The sequence below is a fragment of the Oratosquilla oratoria genome, chromosome 8 (assembly GCF_046742065.1).
Source record: "Oratosquilla oratoria isolate Oo_2021 chromosome 8, ASM4674206v1, whole genome shotgun sequence".
Lineage (NCBI taxonomy): Eukaryota > Metazoa > Arthropoda > Malacostraca > Stomatopoda > Squillidae > Oratosquilla > Oratosquilla oratoria.
The window spans coordinates 28,502,706-28,515,366 of NC_134784.1; the positions used below are offsets into that span (position 1 = coordinate 28,502,706).

Here is a 12,661-nt window from a genome sequence, read left to right on the forward strand (position 1 = left end):
ATGACGACGATGATAATGATAAAACCAAATAAATATTGACTTGAATGCAACTTACGCGAGAGTAATTACACTTCGATTGTTAAACAAGTTGTGACTTGTCAAAGAAAACATTTCGCATGTAGGACAACTGGTCCCCCCGAACGGAATTTTTTTCTTTATTTTTTTCTATGTGTCTTTCAACAAATGTCTTGAATCTATTTGTGCATGAACATGCCGGAATACCATCTCATCTTGCTTTATCTTGAAATTGAATAGTCTATTTTGCTTGCAGCCATATCTCATCAGCATTCTATCAATCAATTTCGTTTCATTGATTAATTCATTTTCACACCACTATCTACACCCTAAGCCAAAGTCACCTTTGACGTATGCAAAGAAATCTTAGCTTATATGCAATTGGCCGTTGCTGATAAGTTTACCTAAAGAGACAAGTGAGAACAAAGCATTTATTACTACGACGTCTTGCTTGTCAGAGTTTCGTCACATACAGTCTTCATGAGACTTGTAGGAAAGGTTGCAGAGCTTTTGTCCGTGACCCAATTATACATAGGGAGTACCATAGTCTCAGTATATGCTTCTAAACCTGTGTGCACACCTGCATGCATGTACACTATGCTGTTATTGTTCTTGGGAACTCAGTATCAAACTAACGAATATTCTTCGAAGTAAATCACAAGAGTATAATCAGTTTTAAAAACTGTAGTCCAACATCTAATACAACTATTTGATCTCGTTTGCTGAAAACTTGCTCTTTCACTCTTAGGCTGTGGTATAACCAATGGGAACAGTCTTGGGTGATTTGTTAGAACCATAGGCAAAGGTTGCTTGTACTACCAAGAAGCTTAGCTTATGCATTAACTTAAACTACAAGAAGATTAATTGGTTTAGCCACCACGCCTTTATGACGTGCAGTTGAAGGACACGCCTATTGGTTGGGGGGATTCCTGTAGCCAATCACGTGGGTTTTTAGACCTACGTCATCAAGAGGGCGGAGTCCTGACTGACCGATCTATTTGATTCTAATTCAAGTCTTAAGCCTCATTTACACGAGGCAAGTTGAGAGGCAAGTCGAGCGTGCAAGTCACTTGCTACGAGTTACTTGCGGTGTGTAAACATCTGCTTGACAAAGAAAACTGGGCAGGTTGCCCAATCTTTTGTCAAGCAGATCTTCACACACGACAAGTAACTTGTAGCAAGTAACTTGCACGCTTGACTTGCTTCTCAACTTGTCCCGTGTAAATAAGGCTTTAGTGACAATGACTGCATTCCCCCCCTCCCCCAGCAAGGGGTTTCCGTTAGTGTAACTGTGCCCACTCCCCTCTTCCCAACAATAAACAACATTACAAGGGTTGTGACTGAATCAGCTTATAAGAACGACAATGCAGAGCCCTGACACCTATTTTCTTTGTCCAGGTTTACGGGAGACCGGAAGGGAAGTATCTGGAGGAGGAAGACAAGTCCATGTACAAACAACCGGATGACCTGGGGAGCCAGTACGGAAGCCAGTACGGGAGCCAGTTCGCGATGAAGGCCACAGAGTCCCTCAAACAGGTGTCTGAGGCAAGCAGTTTCATTACTGAGGAGGACCTTCCTCCTCGAAAGGGATGCCACGCGTCTGCCTTCCTCAGGCAGGTAAGGATCGTTCCTGCAGTCTGCCTCCCCTCCTAATCCCCCGTCCCCCGTCAACTCCTAAGCTAGGATCACGCCATCCCATTCCCTCAAGTCCTTAAGAGTTCTCAAGACTTAGGAACTGTCCGTTTCTCTGGTTGTTGTTTTTCTGTCTATACTCGGGTTGTTTTAGTGTTACATATGTTGTGGATACAATTGTATATCCTGTAGTTTTTATATACACGTATATGTTGTATAAAAAGTACACACACACACACACATACATCTATACATACACACACATCTATACATACACACGCACATATCTATACATACACACGCACATACATCTATACATACACACACATGCATCTATACATACACACACACATACATCTATACACACACACACATTTTTGCACCATTGTGAAATACTGGCACTCCACACACCACCATCTGAATAAAACACATATGACACCATTATCCACCACCTGTCTAACCATACTTGTGATTACGTCATCAGCTGGTGGCGGTGATAGTCGTCTGCGCCTCAGGAGCCGGCACTGGCACCATCTTCGCCTATTCGGCCGTGGCAGTGCCCCAGTGGAACGGCGTCGACTCCCATCTGAACCTTACCAAGGCAGAAGCCAAATGGTTCTGTAAGTATCTTTGGTTTTGCGGTTACTGGTGGGTTCCTTTTGCGACTGAGAGAAATACACACGCACACACGCGCGCACACACACTCGTACACACACATACACACACACGACTCGGTGGCAAAGTTGGTAGAGTGCTGGACTGGGTAGTATGATGGTGCTCGCAGTACCCAGTTCGAATCCTGCCCAGGGCCGAAATTATTTCGGTATCGCTGTGCTTCGGGTCGTTACTCTGACTCTCGTGGGCGGGGAGTTGTGTGTGTGTGTGTGTGTGTGTGTGTAAGGTCATAGCATTATCCATAGATCGGTCATACGAGCTCTGAGCTCTCTTCCGGGAGGATAATAGCTGTCGATCACGAGTCCAACACGTGATCCAAAAGACCAAGGTGAATACACACACACACACACACACACACACACACACACACACACACACACACACACACACACAACCATCAATTCTTAGTTATTCTGTAGAGGAAAGAAATGGGAAATCACTACAACGACTGAGCGAAAAGTTGTTCATAAGCTCATAAAATCATATTCTATCAAACGAAAAACATCAACTAGTGTATAACAATGAACATGAAGACAAATGACAATAATAAAACCTTTTATAAACAACTTTGCAAAACACGTGATTTCATTTCTCTCTTCTTTTTTCTTCCTTTCCTCTTCTCCCCCATCCGGGATCCCGTAGCTTCTGTTCCCGTCATGGTCAGCGTCCCGGCCTGCTGTGCCGCCGGGTTCCTCCTCGAAGTCTTGGGTCCTCGCCTCTGCGTCCTCTCGGTGGCGCCAGTGCTTGGGATCACATGGATCGTCATCGCCTACGCCCACGCCTCCTGGCAACTCATGGTCGCCAGGGGAGTCCAAGGGGTCCTAAGTAAGTTCCTCAGCTGGACGTCCTCTCCGATGACTTCGACACTTAGTCCAAGTTTCGCGAGTTTGAGAATTTAGTATTGGAACCAGCCCCACTGCTTTTCGAATAAATCAATGCGGTTGTCATACTATATAAATATTGAATTGAATCATATAAATAACCTCTCCCCTTCTTCCTCAGAGTTACCATATGAAAAAGCTCCCCCACACCCCAACATATTTCTAAGAAAACCACGCCAGCCCCACCCCATCTGTTCCCATAGTATGAACCCCCACCCCAACTAAATACACAGGGCAATGAATGAGAATCCGAGTCTTCAACTATATTTTATTCTTACATTATTACATCTTACTCAACTAAGGGAAACTCCCTTCTGTAGCAAAAGGTTACCAAGATATCTTACTGCCTAGACCCGTAACTATTTGCTTTGATCTATTTATCTATTTAACTCTAGTTTATTCATTTATGTGTTTTTTTTCCAGTGTCCATCATTAGTGTCACCATCACGGTGTACCCCGTGGAGGTCGCATCCTCCCGTCTTCGTGGCGTCCTGATGTCACTAACAGAGACGACAGTTATGACCGGGGTCCTCATCACCTACAGCTTGGGTCTTGTTCTCGAGCCGTCACACTTGGCCCTGGCCTTTGCCAGCTGCCTCGTCATCCAGTTCATCGGTATCTACAACGTCCCCGACTCCCCCATGTGGCTGGCCAAGAAGGGACGCCTTGAAGAGGCCCAGGCGGCGCTTGAATGGCTCAACGGCAAAAAGAGCACCGCGTCTGAGATCAAGGACATGGTCGCCCTGTCCAGCGTTCAGAACTCGGACGACGCGACGTCGATGAAAGCTCAGCTTAAGTCCTTGAAGACAGTGAACATGCTCAAGTCCCTCGTCATCCTCAATCTCATCCTCCTGTTCAAGGAACTGACGGGGCAGTACGCCATTACCGCCTACGCCGTCAGGATCTTCCAGATGGCGGGAACGACGCTGGATCCTTACTGGTGCACCTTCTACATGGGCATCGCCAGGGCCCTTCCGTGCGTCTTGAACTGGCTCCTCATCGAGAGGGTCCCCCGCAAGGTGTTCTTCGTCACCTTCCTCCTCCTCTCGAGCGCAGGCATCGGTGTCATCGGCATTTACATGCTAGTCCTCGAGCAGGGGATTTACCCCGATCTCCCCGAGTACTTCGGCTGGGTACCCCTTAGCGGGATGCTCTTCTTCATCACGTGCTTTAGCATCGGCGTCGGGGCCACGTCCTGGGTCCTCGTGGCCGAGATCATGCCCTCCTCCATTCGCAACATCGGCAGCGGTATCACGAACACCCTCTTCTGCGCTTACCAGTTCATCATCGTCGTGACCTTCCCTGACCTGGTCGAGGTAGCTGGCAGTGGAGGAGCCTTCCTCTTCTACGCCTCCTGCGGCGTGGTGGGCAGTGTCTTTATACTAGCGGCAGTACCAGAGACTCGGGGCCTGTCGCTCGAGAGTATCCAAAACAGAATGAACAAGGAACCTGCTGTTAAGACGAACAAGATCGGAGACTCGACAATAAGTATAGCTTAAGTCCAAAGACTTGTGGTACTCTGAAAACCTTCAATGCGGGGACGCCTTTTTACGGATCTCCTTCTGGCGACAACCATTTCATATGAAGCTCGGGGAAGGAGTCGAGCACGAGCCTGAAAGAGGTGTCATTCCCTTCCCCCTCAGACAGGTGTTCTCATCCTCAAGAACCCCTGTACCACGCTACATCCAAATCCATCAAGAGCGTCCCTGCATTGAATGGAGTTGAATGATCTCGTTGCGTCCGCTTAAAGGAATAGCTTCATAGTCAGGTTTATTTTTGTCCACACTTGTTGACACTGCATTGACGTTATTTAATCAAATATATCCTAATAACCTCCAATCTCTACTGGACCACATCGGTCGTTTTAAGGATTATATTTCTGTTAACGCCAAACTATTTTCTAGTCCAAAAGAGGTTCAAAAAAACTATCCCGATTATATAAAATGTCAATCAACCTCTTTTGGGGTCACTTCTGGCACGTATTTAGAATTTCATTCTGGTTAAGGCCAGTCGATTTTATTCATTTTAGGGTCGCATTTCTTGTCCAAAGGAGGTCAACTGTCCGGACGCGCTAACCAGGTTCCGGCGTGGTTGCTGCTAAACTAGTCAGTAATTGTTCAAAGGACAGTTTCCCTGAGGCTCAGAGGGACCTCTAAATGCAGTCACTTCCATTATCTGCCATACCATCATGGTCATCGTCACGTTTATCAATATCATAATCATCACCATTATCATCATCTTCATCATCATCATCATCATCATCTTCACCGTAGTAGTCGTCGTCGTCGTCGTTGTCGAAATTCGTGCGAAACAAGATATTCGCTCATAATTTTCATCCACGTGTGGGGCCTGAGGACCGTTGCCGGCCACTGAGAGACCGCGGGTTTCCGGTCGATGAAAGTTACCAATAACGACTCGCCCATACGTGATTGACCCATTCGCTGCTTTAATTTTTAATCCTATTCCTATTAAGCCTTCCAATGCTACCGTCTCAGCATTTGTTATGACGGCCGCCATATTGTATTTAGTAAATGTATATATATATATATATATATATATATATAAATATATATATATATATATATATATATATATATATATATATATATATGCAAAACAAATCACTAAATACACGTGATAACAATACTTGCAGGAATCACTTGGAAAATACAAGAAATGAATACCGAACGTTGTCGTCTATTCAAGACATCGTCAGGGTACAAAGATGTCTTGAATAGACGATGTTTTGAATAGACGAAAACGTTCGGTATTCATTTCTTTTATTTTCCAAGTGGTCTCTGCAAATATATATATATATATATATATATATATATATATATATATATATATATATATATATATATATATATATATATATATATATATATATATATATATATATCCCCTTAGCAGCAATGGTGGAAAACCCACGCTCTTATGTTCCTCTGTTCGACACCAGAATAGTTTACTCAGCTGAGGAGAGAAGATCAGAGATGTAACGAGTCCATGACCCCAATGTGTCCCAATTACCCTCCTAAGCTGATTAGAATAGCCTGGTGCCAGAAACAAAAAACTGGCGATTGGCGTCAATACTCAAGAGCATCCAAAAAACTGGCAACAGTCACCAGCGGGCTTTGCAGATTTCTAAGATATACTGTCTCTCAGTCCGGAGATCAAGTCTCGGCCCACCGGGGCTGTACCAGCAGCAGAGGGTAAACACAAGCGAAGGGCTTGTTTCTGGTTCTCGGGTAGCAGTATTAACACGCTCTGGCGTTTTTTTTTTTTTTTTTTTTTTTTTTTCTTTTTTTTATACCATACCCGAAGCTCTCATTTATCTTTCATAGTCTTATTCATACCAGAGATGCAAGACGGGACGAGACTACGACTGCATGTGATAACCAAACGTCAAATGTGATATCCAGTCTGCTTTGGAAGATTCAGATAATTTTGTACTTCGAATGTAGACTTAGGCAATCCGAATGCTGTTCTATGAATATTACACTTGTACTGCTGCTGCAGTGAATCTGTACATTGTGACCACACGAACACGAACGAACATACGCACACACACACACACACACACACACACACACACACACACACACACACACACACACACACACACACACACACACACACACACACACACACACACACACACACACACACACACACACAAACACACAAACACATGGGAAAAGGGAGGGATGCCGGGATGAATATAGGAAACTCTTCTCAAAAATCTTTCGACCACTGTGTCAAAACACTTCACCTGAAACACCAGACATGTGCATTGGCAATTGAACGTTAAGATAAGAGAAAGTGGAGGCTTTGCCAAACACCTGTACTGGGTTAAACAGGTGCTCAAGGAAAAGGTCGAAGAAAGAACACACGTGTTTCTATACTCTGTGATCGATTTGTGATCGATTTGTGTGAACAGGTTGCTACACTTGCTCATTTGTAAAATACAAAACCTTGACTGACGCAGCACAATTGAAACCTTTGTATATAGATTTTATGCTCATTAACATAATACTACGAGGCCTGCGGGCGGGAGACTTGCTCATGTAACTACCTATATAGAATGTGTGCAAGAGATTTTCGTTGAGTCTGTATATATCTAACGTATTCTTTTGAAGTTTGTCACCCGTATCAAAAAATATATCTCATGTATATATAGTATAAACGTGAGGTTTGCCAGGCAAGCCAAAACATTATTCATGTAATTATTTCATTGTTCTTGTTGAGTTACTTTTACGTGAGACGTGAGCCCTAATGTCAACAGCAAGCAAATAAGGAGAGAGAGAGAGAGAGAGAGAGAGAGAGAGAGAGAGAGAGAGAGTGAGAGAGAGAGAGAAAGAGAGAAAGAGAGAGAGAGAGAGAGAATCTCATCTGGTGTATACAAGTATTAGGGCTTATCTGACCAAAAAGTAAGATTTATTTTTTCATATTTCTGTAATCATCCTAAAATGTAAATACAGTTAAATGCCTTACGTGTGGTTTTCTTCCCAAACCTACTTCTTCATCAATCCCGGAGACTAACTGAATTACTTTATTCTGTCTAACGCCAGGAGACTCAGTTTACAAGACAGACGTTTAAGCCCTGAGGGATTAAAACCAGAAAGGACCCAGTGATTACTTTCAGTTGGCATCAGGCGATTTTAATAAGCTGAACGAGATCCATCCCTATATTTGAAAGGTGTGGTCTCCTTATACCATGTGGGGTGAGCGGGACGGGTCCGTAAAAGGGCTGCTCAGTCACACAGTTTGCAGACGATCTGTAGTTTTCCTTGTCCCACTACAGAACGACTAATGGATGTGGACGAGGGTATTTTCTCATGTAACCAGGGAGGTATCTTACATTGCTAACAACGACTTTCAACCTCACAAGTCAAACTTGTGAGTTACCAGGATGAGGGACACAGACCCAAATCGCCATGCATTCCACCAACCACTTTCCCCAACCTCCACCCTTTGGAGCGTGGTAAAGTTGAACTGAACTTAGACTTGGATAAAGACAAACTTGAATTTAAGTCTGTATATGTACAATATAGTTCCAGAACCATGTTTGCCTTTGTTTTGAGAAAACCGAACCAAACGGACCCTAAGGTATCATATCATTGATGGAAGAGGAAGAAGTACTCGCTTGTTTTTGAGAGTTCTTCGTCGGATTCCACGTGATTCACCACTACTGGGTAGATGCCTTGCGTGTGCCCAAAGCGCTACGTCATCCTCGCCACAAACGAGCTTACTAGTGTAGGCCTTATGGCCTCTTGCAGTCTCCTTATGTTCTTATGTTATGTTCAAACTTCAATTTCCAGCGTCACCTGAGAACGCACATTATCAAGACAAAAACAAAAAAGGTGACTATTGAATTGTTCATTTCTGCACATAACTAAAAGTAATTCCAATAAAGACCACAAGTTATTCGAAGAAGGATGGAGAACGAAAGGGATCTTGATATATTTATCAGCAACGACCTTGAAACATCTAAGCAATGTATTCCTGACTTTAAGAAGCTAAATAGAATGCTGGGATTGGTAGCTAGCATCACCTAATTATAAAGAGAAATGGCATCTCAGTTAACAAAGAAATATGATTCTATAAAACAAGGACACTTTGACCTGCAAAATACACCGGGCAGTTAATTCAGAACAAGAACAAGAATAGCAAACGCTGTCACTAAAAACAGCTACTGAAATGCAACAAATTCATAATACAATATAATGGACTTAGAACACTTTGCAACCACAACACCACACTGGACCTCAACACCTCGTCGTTTCTCATCAGGAAGTTTGCTACAAGTCTGTCCGGAGATCTAACAGAAACGACTCTTGCATAAAGATGGCAAAGGAAACCGAAGTGAAGCGTTTCTTCCTGACGTTTCGTCTATTGACTTTCAATAGACGAAACGTCCATGTTTCCTTTGCCGTATTTATGCAACTTGTTCACATGGAGAAACGAGTTTTCCCTAGGAAACCCCTCTCTAACCACCACAGGACACTAGACAAAGAGACCTTCTTCTCTCACATCAGAATCTACGCTGTAACCGTGTCCAGAGATCCACCGGAAACGAGCCTTCCGAAGAAACCATCACAGCAACCACGACACACTAAACTAACGTTCCCAACCTGGGAATGTTGGGAAGCGATCCATCCATATCACACTTTCCTTTATCCTTCTAGTAACAAGATATTAGTTATTAGGGGTGCTAGACTGCTTAGACCTGACTATAGGAGGTACTAGGGTAAGAAAGGTTAGGGAAACGCTGACCTAGTCTTCCAATACTACTTGATCAGTATGTAGAATCAACCCTACACATATGAACACACAAATAAGCATACGTACACATGTGTACGCAAACATGGATACACGTACACATGCACCTAACTACGCATATACATACGTACATAATACCCACACACACACACGGACACAAATATGTATGTACACTTACACATTCAAGTACACATATATTCACATAAGCAAAAATTCACTAGCATACACGCACAGTAGCATAAACACACACACACACACACATGTACATATATACATGCACACATACACACGTACACATATACAACTATGCACATGCACACATTTTAATCACAGAGGTTGGATTAGTGTGTGGTTGTCGTCTTGACAATGAGGATAGAAGTGCTGGTTAACTATATTCCATAATAACAACAGCAACGTCCTATTCATATTGATATACATATCTTGCAAGATCTAATACTCTATTATCATATGATTTGTCTTAACTTAGAAAAATTCTTTTGTTAAAGAAAATATTTAGTAAATGTTTACCTTTTTGTTCTTTGCTCGATGATGGTCAGTTCTTCACATATCCAGTGTTCATAATGTTATGATGAACATATAGGTGTTCTCTGATGTCTTCTTTATCCGTCACCGTTTAGTGTCTTGAAAAGTAACAACGAAAACACATATTACACAATCCTACATCAAATATTAATTCAACACTAAGAACAAGACGTCACACCAAAGCGGGTCACTAAAAAAGTGAAGGAAGAAGTCGAAAGTTAAGAGCAAAGATGATCAACTCTTTAGGAAATCTTGTGATGTTGTTGTGGCCGTCGACGGTGGCGCCATCTATTGAGAGTAAATTGAACTAAATGCGAGCGTGGGGAGGGGGGGAGTTTTGTGTAATTTTGGTACATTTAAGAGAATGTGTTGATAATGTTGATGAACTTTGTATATTTTCCCCATATTAGATACTGACTATTTTAGTAGACGGAGATGCTGGGTGAGTTTTGTGTAATTTTGGTACATTTAGGAGAAATATTGATGGACTTTGTATATTTTTTCATATTAGATACTGACTATTCTAGTAGAGGTAAAAAATAAGAAAAATTACAATTGGCAACCCTCTCAATAGGTGTCGTCCATGTTATGTCAAAAATTATATTACAAAAATATTTCTGAAAGACGAATTTAATGATGATTTTGAAAAGAAAATTAAAGATAAATTAGATTATACTCTTCGTCTCTTAAATTTCCTTTAGTAAAACAATAACCATATAGTAAGCACTGAAACTATCGGTTATTTTAAGAAACGGTTAGACAGCTTTATGGATGGGGATGACAGGCGATAATGGACATGGAACTGCCTAGTGTAGGCTTTACGGTCTCTTACAGTCTCCTTTATTCTTATGTTCTTATGTTATGTAATTACTTTTGATTTATATCGCCTCCCCTTCAACGTTTCCTCTAAGCTGTGAGCATGTGCGCGCGCATTCTGAGCTCTCGTCCGGAAGGTTAATAACTGTCGATCACGAGTCCAACACGTAATTCAAGACCATGGTGGTGAATATGTTTTACAACTAGCTCATATAAAGAAAAAAAAATGAGCACATACAATGATATTAAAATGCATTCAATAAAGAAGTTCCACCCAAACATCAACTTACAATAAATTCTCTAAAAATATGGTAACTTGGCAACCGTCGACCCAATAATTGCTTTGGTTGAGGTAATATGTAACACAAACTTACAAATTGTGCGTTTTTGCTTAAATGATCAAATGGGAACTTGCACGGGCGCGCACCTACTTTTTCAGGGAAAGCAAATTTCTGCGCAGACTCACAGCAAAAAATTAGAGGGAACACAATGGAAATAAGCTTACATGCTTTTTTGTGTTATCCTTGGCAATTGTAATTGTTATTTCGAACTGTGTGTTCTTTTCATTATCTGCACTTCATGTATATTGATTCAATGCCAAATAGAATTATTATTATTATTATTATTATTATTATTATTATTATTATTATTATTATTATTATTATTATTATTATTATTATTATTATTATTATTATTATTATTATTATTATTATTATTATCATTATTATTATTATTATTATTATCATTATTATTATTATTATTATTATTATTATTATTATTATTATTATTATTATTATTATTATTATTATTATTATTATTATTATTATTATTATTATTATTATTATTATTATTATTATTATTATTATTATCATTATTATTATTATCATTATTATTATTATTATTATTATTATCATTATTATTATCATTATTATTATCATTATTATTATCATTATTATTATTATTATTATCATCATCATCATTATCATTATTACTACTATTATTATTATCATTATTATTATCATTATTATTATTATCATTATTATTATCATTATTATTACTATTATTGTTATTACTATTTATTATTATTAATATCATTATTATTATCATCATTTATTATCATCATCATTATTATTGTTATTATCATTGTTATTATTATTATTATTATCATCATTATTATTATTATTATCATTGCCATTATTATTATTATCATTATTATTATCATTATTAATATCATTATCATTATTATTATTATTATTATTATTATTATTATTATTATTATTATTATTATTATTATTATTATTATTATTATTATTATTATTATCAACATCTCTCTATTGTCCTCTTCAAATCTCCCCTTTTTCGTCTCTATAGCTCCGCCCTAAGATAAGATGTTGTACCTATGGATAAATGTATATATATATATTATATATATGTAATATATATACATAATATAAATATAAATATAAATCTAAGTATCTATAAAAATATTCTTGGCCAGGGGGGCGGGGTCCATGGTACTTTGGGGACACCTGTGGGCAGTGGCGCGGTGTAAAGATGCCGGAGTCTTTTGCTGCTAAGAAACGAAGACAGAGACATTTTTGGAAATGTGTGATAAACACTAAGAAGATAATTAAAAATGTAGTGTTGAAAAACTGTAAACAACTTCAGATGTTGAAATCAGAGCATAGTACAATGTTTCCAGAATTTTACGAGGAGGATCGGCGGGGCGCCCCCAGGAGGATCGGCGGGGGCGCTCCCAGGGGGAGAGGCGGGGCGCCCCCAGCAGGAGGAGCGGCGGGGCGCCCCCAGGAGGAGCG

General features: G+C 40.3%; 2 protein-coding genes across 3 annotated transcripts in view; one reads left to right on the top strand and one right to left on the bottom strand.

Annotated features, from left to right (window-relative positions):
- The window catches only part of LOC143027659 (facilitated trehalose transporter Tret1-2 homolog), a 39,041-nt gene extending 31,345 nt beyond the window's left edge, over positions 1-7,696 (top strand). For both annotated transcript variants that reach the window (XM_076189068.1, XM_076189069.1), the window contains 4 exons: positions 1,414-1,632; positions 2,132-2,267; positions 2,965-3,147; positions 3,627-7,696. In XM_076189068.1, the coding sequence (XP_076045183.1) occupies positions 1,414-1,632; positions 2,132-2,267; positions 2,965-3,147; positions 3,627-4,702 (1,614 nt within the window). In that variant the 3' untranslated portion in view covers positions 4,703-7,696. The remainder of the gene's footprint in view (positions 1-1,413; positions 1,633-2,131; positions 2,268-2,964; positions 3,148-3,626) is intronic.
- The window catches only part of LOC143027661 (glycine receptor subunit alpha-4-like), a 142,111-nt gene extending 130,708 nt beyond the window's left edge, over positions 1-11,403 (bottom strand). Inside the window, exon 1 of the mRNA XM_076189070.1 lies at positions 10,014-11,403. The gene's annotated coding sequence lies outside the window, so the exon portion shown is untranslated. The remainder of the gene's footprint in view (positions 1-10,013) is intronic.
- Between the last annotated feature and the right edge of the window lie 1,258 nt (positions 11,404-12,661).